Consider the following 17,135-nt stretch of genomic DNA (forward strand, 5'->3'; position numbering starts at 1 on the left):
CTGAGTGGCTGAAAAGTAAGGCCCAAGGTCCAACTGCAGAAAAGTTCCCAAGATGGATATCCACACCTTCTTATAATGGAAATCATAATTTCAAAAAGCAAAGGAAATAAAACCAAAATGAAGAATCTCTAATAGCTTAGGGCATGGGTTGGTGCGAAATTCTTGCTATAACGGTTATACTATATTATTTGTACAACAATTCTCACATGCAGCATGATGCTACAAAATAATTGTTGCGTTTAATTATGATAAGTTTGCAGCCCCACTTCCATATAATAGTTGTATGTTTGTTTTTTGGGTCACACTCACGATCATTTAATAGAAATATATAGAATATATATTTAGAGAGAGAGAGAGAGAGGCCGATAGCCCATTTGGGGGTTCCTATCTTGAACATCTTGTTACCACAATTTGGCGTTTGATTTTTCAGGTGAAGTAAGTTTCTGGGAAATGCCTTAGTTTGGAGGTAAATAGGCATTAATTTCATGTGCTTAAATAAATAAATCAAACAAACAAACAAAAAGCTACTGGATTTATCGATTTCCTTTTTCCCTTAAATGAGAATACATTTACAGCTACTGCGGGGATCAAAACCTTTACAATGACAGCAAACTGATTCTAAGTACTTCAAGATGAAGTACTCCATCCATCTATACATCCCTACTTCCATTGACAAGTTGTCAACCTTTCATGTTTCCCTCTGCTTGTTACTCAAAATAGCTTCTTCTGTCACAAGCTTAATACCCCTCACCCACAGCTCTGCAGTCTCAAGACCACCCTCACACACAAAGTGCACTTCCCTGTTCCTGTTAGTCACCACCCTAAATACTCCGGGTTCATCGGCATCACCCTTGTGCTGCCTATTCCTACGAAAGGCTGGGCTTGGCCCCACCTCTGCCTCTCGGCATATCACATTTCTTCGGCTAGATTTACCCCAGTGCAACACCCCTACACCTCCCATCATTTTCATAACTTTCTCATGAGGACTTCCCTTCCCTCCCTTTGTGTGCTTCCGAACATTGGCACCACCAATTACCAGATTGCAAGCAAGTTTATTTAGTATAACACGCTCTGCATCATTTTTCATACTGCCATTTTTCCGAGCAAGTGAAAGCGCTGTTTCACCTCTAGCATTCTTGAAATTAATATCAGCTCCATGGCAGATCAAGAGTTCGCATATGGTACCATGGCCTTCCCTAGCTGCTAACATCAGTGGGGTATAACCATCCCCATCACGGACATTCACATCATATCCTCTACTTGTTAACAACTTGACTGCATCTTGATCCCCCCGACGAGCTGCACAGTGTAATGCATAGAACCCTTTGGAATTGCGGTTACCCTTTTCAAGTGCAAATTCAAGCATTACCTTTTCAAAGAGGTCATGATTGTTGTTTGCTTGTGAAAGGGTGATTGCAGTATCACCAGATTTGTTACACAGCTTTACATCAGCCCCAGCATAGACCAGCAAGCGGAATGCTTCAACATGTCCTTTCAAAGCAGTAATCATGGCAGGTGAGAAACCATTATCGTCCTGATAATCAACATTGAAACCTCCCCAAGTTATTACAGCTTTTAAGGCTTCTATATCACCAGCTTGAGCCACAAACATTAGAGGACAAAAAACTGAAGAGTTGCTGGATCTGGGTAGCTTTCCAGCTCTTATTACATCTACCACAACTTGCTGAAAACCAAGGGACCACTGATTTGACTCAGCAATTGACCTTACAGACTGTGTTGCAACATTAACCAAGCCAAAATCAGCACCAGCCATGGCCAATGCTCGGAGACAGTCTTCTTGCCTATGTTTTGCACAAAGCATAAGAGCTGTCTCACCAGTATCCGTCTTGGAGTCTATATTACAACCAGAACCGATCAGGCATTGAAGGATCCTTGATAATCCAAGGCGAGCAGCCATGTGAATTGGGCGACACATGGTTTTCCCATTTGTTGTGACAGGGGATTCTACATCAGCACCACAATCTAAAAGAACTTTGACAGCTCCTGCATTGCCACATAAGATGGCATGGTGCAGGAGGGTTCTTCCACAATGAGGGGTATGGAGGGAAAGCTTCTGTAAGAGCATTCGTAATATCGCACCACTGCTTTCAAAATACTCCACTGCACACCAGGAGACAGAATATGGCTCTGCCAGACCCGCACCTACACGTAACTCTTCCCCAGTAGATGTGTCCCATGACCATGCTCCCAGCCTCACTTTGATGTCTGTCCTAGCACCAGCCTATTCCGTTATAAGAGAAAACCAAAAGAGGATTGTCAGTCATGTGATTTGAAGAGAAAAAGAAGAGGATATTGCTAAGTAACAGTACTACTACTAACACATCATTCAGGATTCAGTCAGTATAATTGATTGTCCTAATCAAGATAAAGAATCTGAACCATTTTCCACTCAGATATCATCATGCAACCATAGAAACATGTGACATTGTATTTATCCAAAAGTACAAATCCAGCTATCACTGCTATTTCACCGTCATTATAGAAGGGACCTACAGTCTGGCAGGTGTCAGACTTACAAAGAGAAGCTATCAAAAATTAACTCGATCTGCAATTCCCAAATTTCTCACTTTTCCGGGTTGTATAGTGCGACATGTATTACTCATTAAAATTCAAAAGGGTAATTTCACACACAGTTGCATTCCGAAAATTTTGGGCTCCCATTTGGAAATGTTTGTGAAAAAAATGCCCTAGTATCGTAGTTCTTAAATTAATTTATATTAAAACGAGGGTGAAAGAATCACCTGTAAGAGCAAACGGACAACTGAGACCTGCCTATTAACAATTGCGGCAACCAGGGCAGTACAGTCAACATTTGTGTGCAGAGAAGGCTTAGATGACAGAAGCAACATCCTATCAGGTGAACTTGCATCTACACCACACTGCCATATACAAGAACAAGGGTGTCAATTTGACAAACTAACAAAGTTACTAATTCTAATAGAAGAAAATACATTGAGAAGATGTCTCATACTAGCTGCTAAACATATTGCAGAAATGAAGTCATTAATAGCTCAGCTTAACTTAAAAAACTACTACCAGACTTCAACAGTATGTGGTCATCCTGAGGCATAGTAACAATCCATCCAGAGAAACAATGGTTATGACTACAAGACATTGTTTTGGTATAAACAATTTGGTTCTGTTTTTAGTATCTGTTTTCCAACAGATTATTGGCGTTCTCTGAAACTAAGAGCAAACATAAAATGCTCAATCGGAGCAATCATTAATTGTGCTATCCTGTTTTATGGAAATGATCTCTGAGTGGAACCTAAAGGTTGCAGTTGACAATATCTCTAAGTGGAACCTAAAGGTTGCAGTTGACAAGCCATACAAGCAAGTGAAAGCGATGCTTTACCTTGATGAGAGTGTCCACGAAATCAACAAGACCCCTGCAGCATGCCGTGACAAGAGCATGTACGGCAACATGGGGCCGGATTAAATCTGAAGACATAAGCAACTCCGCAAACCTAGCATGTCCATGACAGCTTGCCTCCAACAAAGCTTCCTCACAAGCTGGCTGAGATGCCCCAGCTTTAATCAAGATTTCAAGAATCTCATGGTGGCCCTCCCTCACTGCTGCTGTTGTCGCAAAGCCCCTGAAGAGTTTCTGATTGACATCAGCACCAATGCTCTGTAATTTGGTGAAATGCCAACCCTTAGTACGTTGCAAACCCAGTGACAAGACCCCACACTTAGACATACACTATTTGCCTTTCATTTGTTTATTATTTGCCCATAATCTTTACTGAGGTAAAGAAGAAGAAAAAACCAGAAATTGTACAAAACGTTAAGGTCACACAAAGCCAAAAACGGGGAACAAATCTGATTTGATAGGAAAAGTAGCATGGGACTTTCAATAAGTAGTATATGAAGATCATCAACATCAATGGAAAGGGAGATGTATCATGTATGTGTACTGTTTTTGTACTTGGTCAGGGACAACTCAGTGTGGGTCACAGGGCCTTGGAGACAATTGATCCATTGAATAATAAAACAAAAAAAAGTATATCTCACAAATAATTTATATTTCATTTAGCAAGTCAAAAAGTATCCTCTTGCATAATCATATTTTGTATAAGCACAAAAAAAATCCAATAGCATCAATTATTTCCTGCATAGATATCTTGTCTTTTAGTCCCAAAATGTCCAAAGATGAGTTTACTCTTCTAGAATATTATAATTTTACTCTCAATTTTTAATTTCTTCTGGGTTATAGAAAATTTACAGCAAAGTAAGCTAACCAACTACAAGAGAAGATCAAACCCCAACCACATACATCTTAATCATTCTGGAAGATGAAAATACATGTTAATCATGTCGTGGGATGGAACAATGCCCCACAATGCAGTTTTTTTTTTTTTTTTTTTTTTTTTTGGTTTGACACAGTGCAGTTATTCATATTAAAGGAAATATAAATATATATGTGGACACGGGACAACCTCAAAATGCTCATAGGGACCAGCCTCTAACAGACCCAAGTTAAAAGTCAATCACATAGGGGATGGCCTAAGCATACATGAAAAATAAAAAAATAAAAACTACATCAGACCGGCCAACTTCATTTTGTTCATAGCATCGCTGAAACTAAACAAGACAGAGGGAGATGGTGAGAGCACCAAAACTCAACCCTTGTATGACCTTTACATATCACACAAAAAATATTACTGCACGAACTGCGATTCGGGTAGATTTATAAATTTAAAAGGGGGAAAAAAAGGAAAAGAAGATATCCATATATGATGCAATAAAAATAAATAAAATGACAAAAACTTGTGGGATCCAAAACGTTGAAGAAAAGAAAGAAGAAACAACCACTCCTGCTGGTCACGAGATTAAACATCATTTTTTTTTTTTTCCTTTTTTTGGTCCTCTAAACATGATTTTGGATAGAAAGAAACTACGAGGAATTAGTGCTCTCTCTTTTTTTTTTTTTTTTTTTTTTTTGGTGTGTGTCAAGCAATTGCAGAGGACTCCCTTCCCATGATGGAAGATTAGAAACGAATCCATAAGCCTTTCAGAATTAAGAGTAAAGAGAGAGAACAGGAAACACGGTTTCGAATATTAATGAGAGATAGTGAGGCACTTCTTTATGAGACAAAATGAGGGAAATTCCAATAAAGACGATAAATCACATATCAAAGGGATTAAAGGAAAGACACTTTATTCTGAAGATTAGGATGACGTCATAACCTTAACCTTCAAAAGCTTCAGAATTAAATTTGAACAGTTTTTTTTTTTTTCATATAAAATTATGATTAAATTTTAAACTGAAAAAGGCACAAATTATTTTATTAAAAAAAAAAAAGTTTCGAAAATCCTGATATCAGGTAAGTAACAAATCAAAAGGAAATTTAAAATTCAACTCGAAATTCACATATTTAAGTATCAAGCACTCCAAAATATTAAAATTTATAAATTAATTATAAATTAAAGAAAACAGTTTGAGACTAGAGAAACAGAGATCCAAATTTCAATTTTTTACTTTTTCCTTTGTCGAGTACTCGAACTCTCGAAGTCAAAAGAGCGACACTAAACAAACAAAATTGAAAAATGCAGAAACAAAAATCTAGCAGAGAAAACCAAAACACTTTCGCTTGCTCGCAAAACACAGATAAATCCTTCCGTAATAGTTAAACCAAGCCAAAAGGAAATGTAAGATTCAAATATTCATAAATTTGCGTAAATCTCAGCTGAAAAATATGAACTTCGAAGATAAAAACAGGTTATGTTTAAAATTTGAATCATGTAATGAAAAGAAGAAAATATTTCAGAAGTTTTGCAGACAAACATATAATGCTTCAAAAAAACCATTGAAGATCAACAAGCTCAATAAAACAGTTCAAATCTCAAACTCAAACCAAAATGATCCGTTCAAGAACAGAGCAAAAAATCAACGATTAAAATCCTGTACCAGCAACTTCTTCACGAAAGCAGCATTTCCAGCATGAACAGCGGCGAAAAGAGCCGTAACATCTGTCTTAAACTCTTCGTACTCCACACGAACTTCACTCGGCGATTCGTCGCGCAAAACCACCTCCGTCTTCCTCGACCTGAGGCAAACAGCGCCGACGAAGTTCACATCCAGATATGAATCGTCGACACATTCCTGAACCGATTTCAGATCGCCGGAGAGCGAAGCTTCGAGAAGGCGTTGCGAAACCACGGCCTCATAGTCCACCGGAAAAACCTGCTTGCCGGAAAACACTGTCATTTTCCACCGGCGGGCCAAAATGCTCTGCAAATTGTACACCTTCGGGACTTGTGTCTCGCTTCGTCTTTCAGGTGAAGGCTTGCATTCGCTGTGTTTCTCTCTCTATCTCAAATCGGCTCTCTCTCTCTCTCTCTCTCTCTCATTCAAAAACCAACTTCTCTCTCTTTAAAACGAACGCGAGGCTCGAGAGAAAGACAAATAAAAAAATAAAAATAAAAATTGAAAGAAGTGAGCGCCAGTGAACGAGAGGGAAGGAGGGGAAGCAAATTTATCGTGATGGTTGGTTGTACAGCTTGGCTTTATTTACCCCACGGTTAAAATTAAAAACCAATTACAATAAATTCTATTTTTCACTGCGGATTTTTTAATATTTATTTTTTTAGCTTTTACTTTTTCAATTTGTGTGGGGCCCACAATGTACTGTGAGTCTATCACTGGTTCGCTGTTTAATGGCTTAGAGTAGTGCAGTGGTTGAGAGCGGCAAACTTGGCTCGGCTTGCTGAGTGGGAAAGAGAGTGAACAGTGAACTGGGAGAGTATGTGGTTCGAATCTCGGCTTGGCTTGGCTTGAATTGTGGAGCCAAAGTCGTGGAAATTATTTTGAGCTTTGGACTAGGGAGTGTAATACTGGAAAATCGAGACCGTTCGTTTTGCCACGTATTTGCAAATCAAGACCGTAGATGAACAACGAACTTTTGCTCTGAGTCAACCACGTTTTTTATCGTATGTTGCGCTGCTTCATGAATTATGATGACTACTTGGATTTTGACTGAACCCAAGAACGAGTTTTAAGTAAAATTATTATTAAATTTTCTTTTATGTATTTTATTGAATGTTGTAATAAATGAGAACGTCGTTGACGTAGATAAAGAATAAATAAATACATAGTAAAGAAGAAATAAGAGTCAAAAATAACATCTTATAAATATTAATATTTAGTTGTTATTATAATTAGGAGAATATTGAAGTACCAAATATTATTATAATTGATTTAAAAATTTGATAAATATTAATAGTTAGTTAAATATGGGAACATGGGATCTTGCCTATCAGAAATTTCTGATTAAAATTGTACTTTGAATTTTTATATATTAAAATATTTTACCTTAATTAAGGGATGAAGAAGTTTAGTGAAAGACAATCTCATAAACTTTATCCATCCAACATAAATTTTTTTTAAAAAAATACAAAATGAAAATAAAAAAGAACTAATCAATGCATAAATCACAAATATCATTAAAGGTATTTTTGATTTATAGAATAAACATAGAAATAGAATTTTTATTTCATAGATTTTGTTTTTTTTATATTTAGTTAGTTTTTAATTTGCCAATAGTTATTATATAAAAATTGATATACCTCCATTTAAATAAATAGTAATTTTTTAATAAAATTTCAGAATTTCTATTTTTATATTTTAATTTGGATAAATTTTAAAATATTTTTATCACATTTAAATTTTAATTGATTATCACATACTAAAAATATATAAATAAATATAAAATTTAATTTTCAATTAATTTTTATGAAAATTAAATTTTTTTAAAAAAAAATTAAAAAATTAAAATCTTAATTTTAAATCAATATTTTTATCAAACATATAAATAGAAATTATCATTTTTTTTTTCATTTTCTATTCTTATAAATAACTATTCCTATTAAAGAACTCAGATGTTTTTGGGCCAGCAAATAAAAGCATATTATATGTTTTTTTATGATGGATATATGAAAAAAAAAATTAAAAGGATAATGAGAGAAGAGAGTATAAAGTAAATCATTGGGTTTTCTCATAAAAAAAATAATAATAAAAACAAATTATTAGGTAGGACATGGATAGGATGCGTGAGATCCTTCAAATTAAATCTGACTAATGAAATACCCAAACTAAAATGATTTATATGAAAAGGGGAGATAATAGCGTAGGATGTGTGATATCCTTCACAATCTAACAAAATTAATATGGAAGAAAACAGATTACAGAAACTAAAGGACTCAAGATTCACAAAATTAATTATTTGTTTACATGATTTAAAGTAAGTGATTCTCAGACCCATAAAATACTGCAGAGTACTGGATAAAAAGTGGTTTTTGATATGTTTGGAAGAAAACAAAAAGTGTTTTTAGAAGATAAAATATCAGTTAGAGTAGTTTTAGGTGATGCATGGTACTTATATCCACTCAATTTTCGATAAGTAAATTAATGATAATTTTGTAAACATTAATTAAGTACAAAATTAATATTTTACCAGTAGAAGAGATGTTACATTTAATTTTGTTTTTATGTTTTAAAATACCAAAAACATGATGGATCATGTTTTTTTTCTCCTATTTTTAATTCATTTATAAATGCTTTTCATGCCTCTTTATTTTATATATCTTTAAATCTTCTTTTTTGCCAAACAGAGACACGGGGCATGCCATGGAGTATAAACGAATGACTCAATCTATTTCATATATAGAAACCCTACCCCTATCTCAATAATTTTAGTCCACATAAATAATATTATTCCCATGCCATATTTTTCCCTTTGAAAAGAAACCATCATATATATATATATATACACAATATATTGAAAAGGCTAATATATATATATATATATATATATGTTTGTTGTTATGATATAAATATAATATGACAACTTTAATGGATCCCAAATTAAGATAAAGCATATTTACCAAAAAAAAATTAAGATAAAGCATGAGAAAAAAACATGGAAACATAAAGCAATTCGAATAGAAATTTGTGTCATTCTTGATCTATGTATTATGCAATTATCAAATTCTTATATTATCCTTTCCTTTTGATTATTCTTATTCTCTATGAAATTTCAAATTTTCATAGCTTAGGAGAGATAAAAAAGTTGAAATTGAATGGTAACAAACATTTAAATCATATGGTCCAAAACATTATATATATAAGACACACACACACACACATATATATATATATATATAACCATATATATATATATATATATGTATGTAAAGAAATGAATTTTAAAATTGTTATTTTTAATATTATTATTATTTTTAAGAGTGAAAGAAATAGAAAAATGTTGAAGATGGCGTGGCAGAACATGATGTTGTTATTAGCTGCAATTGTCTGTATTAACAGAAGAACCAGAGAGAAATGCCCGCCATTTGCATATGCTGAGTGAGTTATTGCGAAAGACAGAGCTAGAAACTTCACTTATCCACAGACAGCTCCTCAAATCTTTGGGATAAATGAGTGGCCACACTCATCCAATCCAAATGGTCCAAAATATTTTAGCCACGCTCAGACATTAATTTCTGTTCCTTTCTCTCCGATCTAGTATTTTACTTTTTCTCACACTCTAAAATGACCGACCGAAAAAAAAAATAATAATTATAAAAAGAGAATAAAGTTACAGCCCAGGTTCATCTCCCCGGGATAGTCCAGTCGTCTATTGGCTTGGTCTGGTCTGCCTGATTCGTAGTCAACAGGAGTACTAGAGAAGCAACCGATTGCTTCTTCTGCGACTGTCGCCTCGCCTCACTTACTTCACTGCCCTCAGTCAATCATTTTTGACCAACCAATATTTTTTTACTTTGTCAACATTTTGTACTTCTTTTCATTGACACCTTTATGCACCTTTAGATGAGTAGTCTTATATTCCCTAGACAAAAAGAAACTAAAAAAACGAAATAGAGTTTTCCTGTTTTAATTAGTAGGTAATATGGTTATACAATTTTTATTTGCCATATCATATTGATAAAAGTTTTACATCTGTTTAGTATGGTTTTTAAAATTTAAAAATATTTTTTGAAAACGTTCCAACAATCTCTATAAATTTTTTTAATTAAAATCAATAAAAAATAAAAATATTAAAGTTTTGAAAATGTAAAAATAAAAATTATCTCATATTTCTATTTATATTAGCATATGATAATTACTAATTAAATATGATTAATTATATTTTATTCTTAATTAAAAATCTATATGGTAAAAGAAATTATTTTAAATAGATAATTAAATTATCATATAACATAAAAAAATATGATTCAAACTAATAATAATTACCATAAATGACAGATAATATTTTTTTATTAACAAACGATGGAAATCACATTTTATACATATCAAATAATTGGTTAAAACATTATACTATCAAGATGATACCAAACACATACCAAATGCATGCACATTTTTGGAACTTTGGATTTTAATATGGTGACTCGTATAAAATCATCAAACAATACATGTAACTTTTCTTGGTTCAAGCACTGGCTCTGCCTCTATTCGATAATATATATATATATATATATATTTTTTTTTTTTCGATGCAACTGGTCTTTACAGCGACCCATCTTTCGCTGCTTTAATATTTGGAGTAGGCCTGCTACGGTCAGGTACGTTGACGTACTCCCGCTTTATAGTAACAATTAAAAGCATCTCAATCAGTATTATTTTACACGTGGCAATTGTCCACGAGCTAGTTGGGCGACCCACTTGGGACCCACACGGCATGGGAAAAAAAAATTCAAATCCAATGGCTGATATCAAATAAGGTACAAAACCAGTACGCATAGGATCTCCAGTAGATCATATTGGCCCACCGGTTGAAGCCCCGACCGCAGAGCCGTATAATTCTTTGAGCTAACAGTGAAGGAGCTGATTTCACGTCGTCTCCTACGTGGCAGATGCGAGCAAGTCTTACGGTACACGTGGAGGGAAATGGGAAATGTCGCGGCTGTATATAGACTGCGTCTGAAATTGTATGCTCACATTGTAATTTTCCTTTTCTTTTTTTCAACTGTAGAAGACAAAGTGAGGGGTTGATAAAGTGACACAACGTTGATGGAAGATCTTTTAGAAGCTTTATGGGAAGCAGGCACGTAGACATGAGGGCAAAAAAGAAAATGTATGACTTGCGTGGCTGTCAGGAATTTTGTTGGAATGTATAGACTGCTGCGCACCTATCTCTTATTTTTATAGAAATTATAACCTTTAATTGTTATTATTATTATTATTATTATTATTCACAATGACCAAGAGATTCTTCCGCTAATGAATCCAGCACTGTCCTAGAAATATATGACTTTTGCAAACTACCAACTAAACAAAACTAAAAGCTGGATTTTCAGGGAAAAAAAAATTATTAAATCTGGAAGAAGGTGAGGCTCAGTTCTTTTTGATTTTTACTTTAAAAAAATGATTAATTTTGATTTTTGTTTTTGGTCTGGGGCTCAAATCCCTTTTACTGCAGCAAAGCCAAGCGCCTGCGTGGCATGCATGGTTGCCTTAACAAGTGCCAATTATATCGGCGACAGCTTCAGTTTTTGCATTAAAAACACACACACATTGCCTTATTAGGTGGCTAGTTTAAAGGATCTCATTTTCAACTGTTATTTGTATTTTTTTGTATTTTTTTGTTTTTTAAGGTTTTTGGCATCGATAAAGTTTTAGCAGATTTGTGATTTGTATTTTATATTTCATATTTAATATTTATATTCTTTAGATTATTATTTTTTTTACAATAATACCCCTTAATTTAATGGTTCTAAATCTGTTAAAAAAAAAATCCCTATTTAGAAGACATTGCCTATTTAAAGAATGCAAATTCAAAAGCATAGATGATAAATATAAAATATAATGTATAAATTGCAAATCTATGCAAAGTTTAAGGGACAACAATCTCGAAATGTTTTTAAAAACTATTTTTACCGTCAAGCTGGTATCCTTTTTGTGCATGATTTTTTTTTTATTATTTTAATAAAACTTTTTTACACGTGTATTGGGTTAGATAAAATGATGAAATATATCATAATGATACTACAATCTTTGTTTATTATTATTTTTTTTTGCAATTATGCTTCTGTTATCTTATATGATTATTTGTTGGATTGATATACACTGAACTATGTATTTTCATTAAATCACAACAATTAAAGTACTTTTTTTTTTTTTTTTGAAATTTCCTCTTATATCAATAATGGTTGTAACATTGACTGTATACACAAAAAGGAATGGGTGAGTGTAATGGACTCCCATGGCAAAAATTGTAACAAACCCATATTGAGAATAAATAAATAAATAATAGACATTTAAAAAAAAGAAATCTGTTTTTTTATTTTTTGTAAATTATAAAACATTAAATAGGACAGAGGCAGTGTCTCCAAATATGCAACAGTTGGACCGTATGATTCGATCCAGAATCCATTTGCATTAATGGAGCAAACAAATAAATTAATTAATTAATGAAAGAAATTAAAAAAAAAAATGAATAGTGTGTGAAAAACACTAAAACTGTGTTTGGGGGTGATGTGAAGGAAATAGACATGGAGGTTTCTTGGCGGGTTTTAATTTATTAAATGATATGCATGGGATGGGATGTTCATATGAACCTCTTTAATGCGCTCCCGGAACAAATTTGGGAACATTTGACTATCTACTACATCTCTCCCCACTCTCTTTTCCTCTCAGGTTTGTATTGATATGCTTCATGTCTGCTTAATTTAATTCAACACTTATACTTGTTTTTATACGAATTTAACTTCCATTTTGCCTTTTTTTTACATCTAGTTTGTTTGTATATTTGAAAAAAAAATAGGAAAAAAATGAGATTAAAACTATTAACTAGTTATTGCTAGTTATTACCATCTAAGTGTTTAAATAAACTTATTCATACCAATTTATTAGAATACTATATAATATAATCATCTAAAATATTAAAAATCTATCACCATCTAGACTGTTTAAATGAATTTGATTTATACCTGTTTACTATAATAATATATAATATAATTATTTTACATGCTGAAGTCCAAAACAATAACTGCATATAAAAGGAGGGTAAAAAATTTGTATGTGAACAATTTTATCGATAAATGCATATAAGTTGACTACTTTTTTTTTTTTTTCCTCCTTTTTTTGGGTTTTTCCCCCCTAACTTCACTTAAGTTGGCTTTTACAAAGTTGGACGTGAGCATGCCATCGTGGTATGAAGCTTTTGTACTTTCAAATATGGTTTGCAAATGGCAAATGAATTATATGTTGATTTTCTATTTATTTTTAACTTTTTATTCTATAAAAGATTTCTGTGTTTCTCTCTCTCTCTCTCTCTCTCTCTCTCTCTCTCTCTCTCTCTCTCTCTCTCTCTCTCTCTTTTGGTTGTCACTGAATGAAATTTGAACTGAACAATTTTACTGAAGTGGTCCCCGTAATATATATCTTGTATTTCAAAGTGTTTAAATTTTGAATCGAAAATATTAAAATCATTTTTTTGGGTAAAATATTAAAGTTATTTTGTTCAAACTATTTCCAAAACAGTGTTGGCCCAGTGTCCTCCTGGGAGGAAAAGGTTTATTCAAGCTGTCTTCGGCTATTAGAACAAAATTGCATACCATCCTTTGTGGAAACCCTTTACTTGTTTACCAATTCAAGATTTTTTTTCTTCCCTAATAAACAAACCGAAAAATTCAAATTGGCATTTGGTAGAGCCTAACCACCTTATGAAATCAGCCTCAAATTAAAGCTAAGTTGGTAAAAAACCATGGATATATATATATATATATATATTTTCATTTTCAGAGTTTATTAGCCCCACCATAACCAAAACCCAATCATTAGAATTTAACTTGGATTCTCTCAAGGTTTTCTGCCCAAATGGTTTTTTTTTTTTTTTTTTTTTTTTTTTTTTTTTGGGGCTCTTAGGACCAATTTGTTATGCATCTTCATTTTGCCTACAAATACAAGCAAAATCTTCTTCACTTTTCGTGGAGCTCAAATCAATTTCCCCATCTTTCCCATGCTCAATTTGCAACTTTTTTTTTTTTTTCCACCAAGACACATTTATAATCCTTACCCAAATAGCATCCCATAATCGGTTCATTTTCTACACCTCTAGCTCCTCTTGGAAGTAAGAGTTGTTTTAAAGGCATATTTGTCTCCATTTAAACACGAACCAACTCAAATTCAAATTTTTTACTTGTCCCTCAAAGTTCCCAAACCCAAGCATATTTGATTTATGTCTAATAGAATAAGTAATAATTACAAAGATCTTTTTCTTTCCTTAGACTGTATTCCTTTTCTTTTTGAGCCATTTGGTTTTACTTTAGTGAGAAAAACAAGAAACATGAATGCAACATTCAAATGTAATTTTGGTCCTCGACATTAAGAAGGGGATGATTGAAGGAGTCAAAAATTGTTAATTATCCAAAGCATGGAGAACATCAAAAGTAAAAGGGCTTGGCTTTGGGAAACCTATGTTTGACAAAGACACTATGCAGTCCCTAAAAAATTCCTTTGGTGGGGTTTGATTTTGTTCATATGAAACAATGGCTTCTTCATATATAAATAATAATTCAATAAAGCTTAAAGTGTAAATTTGGATTACATTTTTTTCTTATTTTATTTTTTAGTTTCTTTTTCTTTTCTCAAATATTGTTGACATTTAAAATTTGCATTTATATTCCCAAACTATCAATATCATTAGGAGTTTAACAATGATGATGACAAGAATGATAAAACATCCCAACGACAAAACAATTGGTTGTGTTAAGTTTTGGTATCTTTTATTGCTATGAGAATAAGAAACAAATAATTATGTTTGTTAGCTTTTAATGAAAATTATTACCAATATTATAGTAGTTGTAAGCTTGAATACAAAAATAATATATTAACCATTTAAAAATTAGCTATTCAATAAAATGGTTATGTACACTAATATATAATTATAACAATTATTAGTAAAAATCGGCCATAATATAAAGTTTTTGTGTAAATGTAAACTTTATTGTCTAGACTTATTATTTTCATACTTTTTTTTTTTTGGGTGAAATATTATTTTCATACTTGACTTTTATATTCTAAGTAATAAATATATTTTTCAATCTCTCTTGTAACATCTAACATACAATCGTTTCTTTTCCCTTCTTTTAGGTAAAAATATGATTAATATTATAAAAAATCTATTCCCTAATTATAACAGACCTAAAAATAATTGGGCGAAAATAAAATGAAAAGATAAGATGGGTGTATAAAGTTGTGCAGGATGAGTGTGTACAAAAGCTGTCAGACAAAGTTTTGTTAGCAAAATGAAGGCTCAAGCCCAAGCCAACTTACCCGGTGGTCTTTTTTTCCTTCCGCTCGTTAGTTTTGCGAACCCAAAAAAACCAAAAAAAAAAAAAAAAAAAAAAAAAAAAAGAAGGAAAAATAGTCGCAAAATTTCAAGAAGCTCGACTCAGAAAGCAAAGCAAGCCAAGAGCACACAGAAAATGGGCTCTGCCAAAATACAAGATCGGCCAAGTAATCCTTTTTCTCTCAGAAACTCCGAAGTATTGGTTTTGGAACAGCGTTTCGGCTATATATATTTATTTATTTGTCATTTTTCAGGTTCTGCTGAAAGAGTAGCTGTTGTTGGTGCCGGTGTTGGGTAATGCTGGTTACTTTTGGGCATTTTAGCTTTTGCTGGGTTTTTGAGTGTTGGGTGTAGATAATAGAAGTGTTCTGAATTATATGTGTGTCAAACACGGTGTTTGATTTCCATCAACTTTGTAAATTATCCTGTTTTGCTTTTTCTAAGTGATATTATTTGTGTGTGTGTGTGTGTATTTTGCTTTTTTTTTTTTTTGTTTTGCTTAAAAACAGGGACTGAAAATACCCATCTACTATGTAACTGACAATATTAAATATATATACAGAGTAATAATATTTTTAAAAAATTGTTGCGTATTTAGAGAATTTGAAACTTAACATATCTTGATTTGCTCCTATGGTGTTCAAATTCAATTTAGTTAACCCCAGCAGTTGTCTGGTTAATATGCTCATAACATGGTTAGTTGTTTGTTTCCCGTCAAATTTCTGATTGAAATTGTTGAAGCGTGTCATGCTATTGAAAAATATTGTTTTATTGCATTATTATTTATTTTGTTATTCAGATAGTTGGTGTTTACCTTTCCAAAATTTTTCTGACTTTATGTTTTTGGTGGTAAGCGGGCTTGCAGCAGCCTACAAATTGAAATCGCATGGTTTGAATGTCACGGTGTTTGAAGCTGAGGGAAGAACTGGGGGGAAGTTGAGAAGTGTTTCTCATGATGGTCTAATTTGGGATGAAGGAGCCAGTACAATGGTAAATGTTGACAGTAAATAAATCGTGGCAGGACCTACAAGTTGAATTCATTCTGTGTACCATGAATCTTTTATTGTGATCTTTAAACCATTGCAGTGGTGCCTGTGCTGATGTTAAACGTTGTGCCTTTTCCAGAATCAGAGTGAAATAGAAGTCCAAAGTCTGCGAGATGATCTTGGGATAAGAGAAAAACAGCAATTTGTAAGGATTTATTCATTTTTTTATCTTGAAATATGAAAGATTGGAGATGTGGCCCGAGTCTCATCAGCTAGAGAGTGGGATCATATCATTAGCTTATTTCACTCTAACTGGACTGCTAGATGGTGAACTATAAGCAATATGTTTTTTTTACTGCTTGTTAGTTTACAAGTTTATGCAGGCCAGTCTTTGTTATCTTGTAGTACTTCCATGAATTAATTAGTTGTTCCCGCCTTTTGTTACAGCCAATTTCACAGAATAAACGGTATATCGTATGAGATGGATCTCCAGTGCTGGTATGTCCTTTAGCTGTTGTTATATTAGTAATTGAGTTTGCATTTTCTAGCGTTAATTTAGATGCATAAAATAGTTTCTACTGTTTATGTTTGATTTCCTTGCTGTCTATGTCTGACTGTGACTTCTAGCTATTTTCAATTTTTCACTTTAGATACCTACAAACCCGCTTGCGTTGATCAAGAGCAACATTCTTTCCACAAAATCCAAGGTTGTTCTTAATATCTCAGGGCATTGTGGCTATTTTACTTTTCAATGTTCTTTTATTATATTTTGCTGTTTTCTTAATTTTTTTTTTAATAATTTTTTTTATACCTTGTG

The 17,135-nt window shown here is 32.9% G+C and overlaps 2 protein-coding genes across 3 annotated transcripts in view; one reads left to right on the forward strand and one right to left on the reverse strand.

The window, feature by feature from the left end:
• Positions 1–500: 500 nt before the first annotated feature.
• On the reverse strand, positions 501–6,446 carry LOC107427838 (uncharacterized). 2 transcript variants are annotated; one of them, XM_048461848.2, is made up of 4 exons: positions 5,933–6,446; positions 3,377–3,652; positions 2,763–2,900; positions 501–2,242 (listed from the first exon to the last, which is right to left on the reverse strand). In XM_048461848.2, exons 1-4 carry the CDS (start codon positions 6,230–6,232, stop codon positions 689–691), a joined length of 2,268 nt encoding a protein of 755 aa, XP_048317805.2. In that variant the 5' UTR covers positions 6,233–6,446; the 3' UTR covers positions 501–688. The 2 variants fall into 2 exon arrangements, with proteins under 2 accessions (XP_048317805.2, XP_048317806.2); XM_048461849.2 differs by lacking the exon at positions 5,933–6,446 and adding an exon at positions 4,834–5,170.
• Positions 6,447–15,365: 8,919 nt separating this feature from the next.
• LOC125418351 (protoporphyrinogen oxidase, mitochondrial) overlaps positions 15,366–17,135 on the forward strand; it is a 52,144-nt gene continuing 50,374 nt past the window's right edge. The window contains 6 exon segments of the mRNA XM_060811315.1: positions 15,366–15,499; positions 15,587–15,626; positions 16,187–16,322; positions 16,458–16,523; positions 16,766–16,816; positions 16,969–17,025. Of these exon segments, the coding sequence (XP_060667298.1) occupies positions 15,469–15,499; positions 15,587–15,626; positions 16,187–16,322; positions 16,458–16,523; positions 16,766–16,816; positions 16,969–17,025 (381 nt within the window). The 5' untranslated portion in view covers positions 15,366–15,468.

The sequence above is a fragment of the Ziziphus jujuba genome, chromosome 9 (assembly GCF_031755915.1).
Source record: "Ziziphus jujuba cultivar Dongzao chromosome 9, ASM3175591v1".
In the NCBI taxonomy this organism is placed as follows: Eukaryota; Viridiplantae; Streptophyta; class Magnoliopsida; order Rosales; family Rhamnaceae; genus Ziziphus; species Ziziphus jujuba.

Coding starts and splice junctions, on each gene's coding strand:
- LOC107427838 (XM_048461848.2), bottom strand. CDS start 6,232: ATGACAGTGTTTTCCGGCAAGCAGGTTTTTCCGGTGGACTATGAGGCC. Junction 3,653..5,932: donor CTTTCGTGAAGAAGTTGCTG/GTACAGGATTTT, acceptor ACCAAATTACAG/AGCATTGGTGCTGATGTCAA. Junction 2,901..3,376: donor TCGTGGACACTCTCATCAAG/GTAAAGCATCGC, acceptor TGTATATGGCAG/TGTGGTGTAGATGCAAGTTC.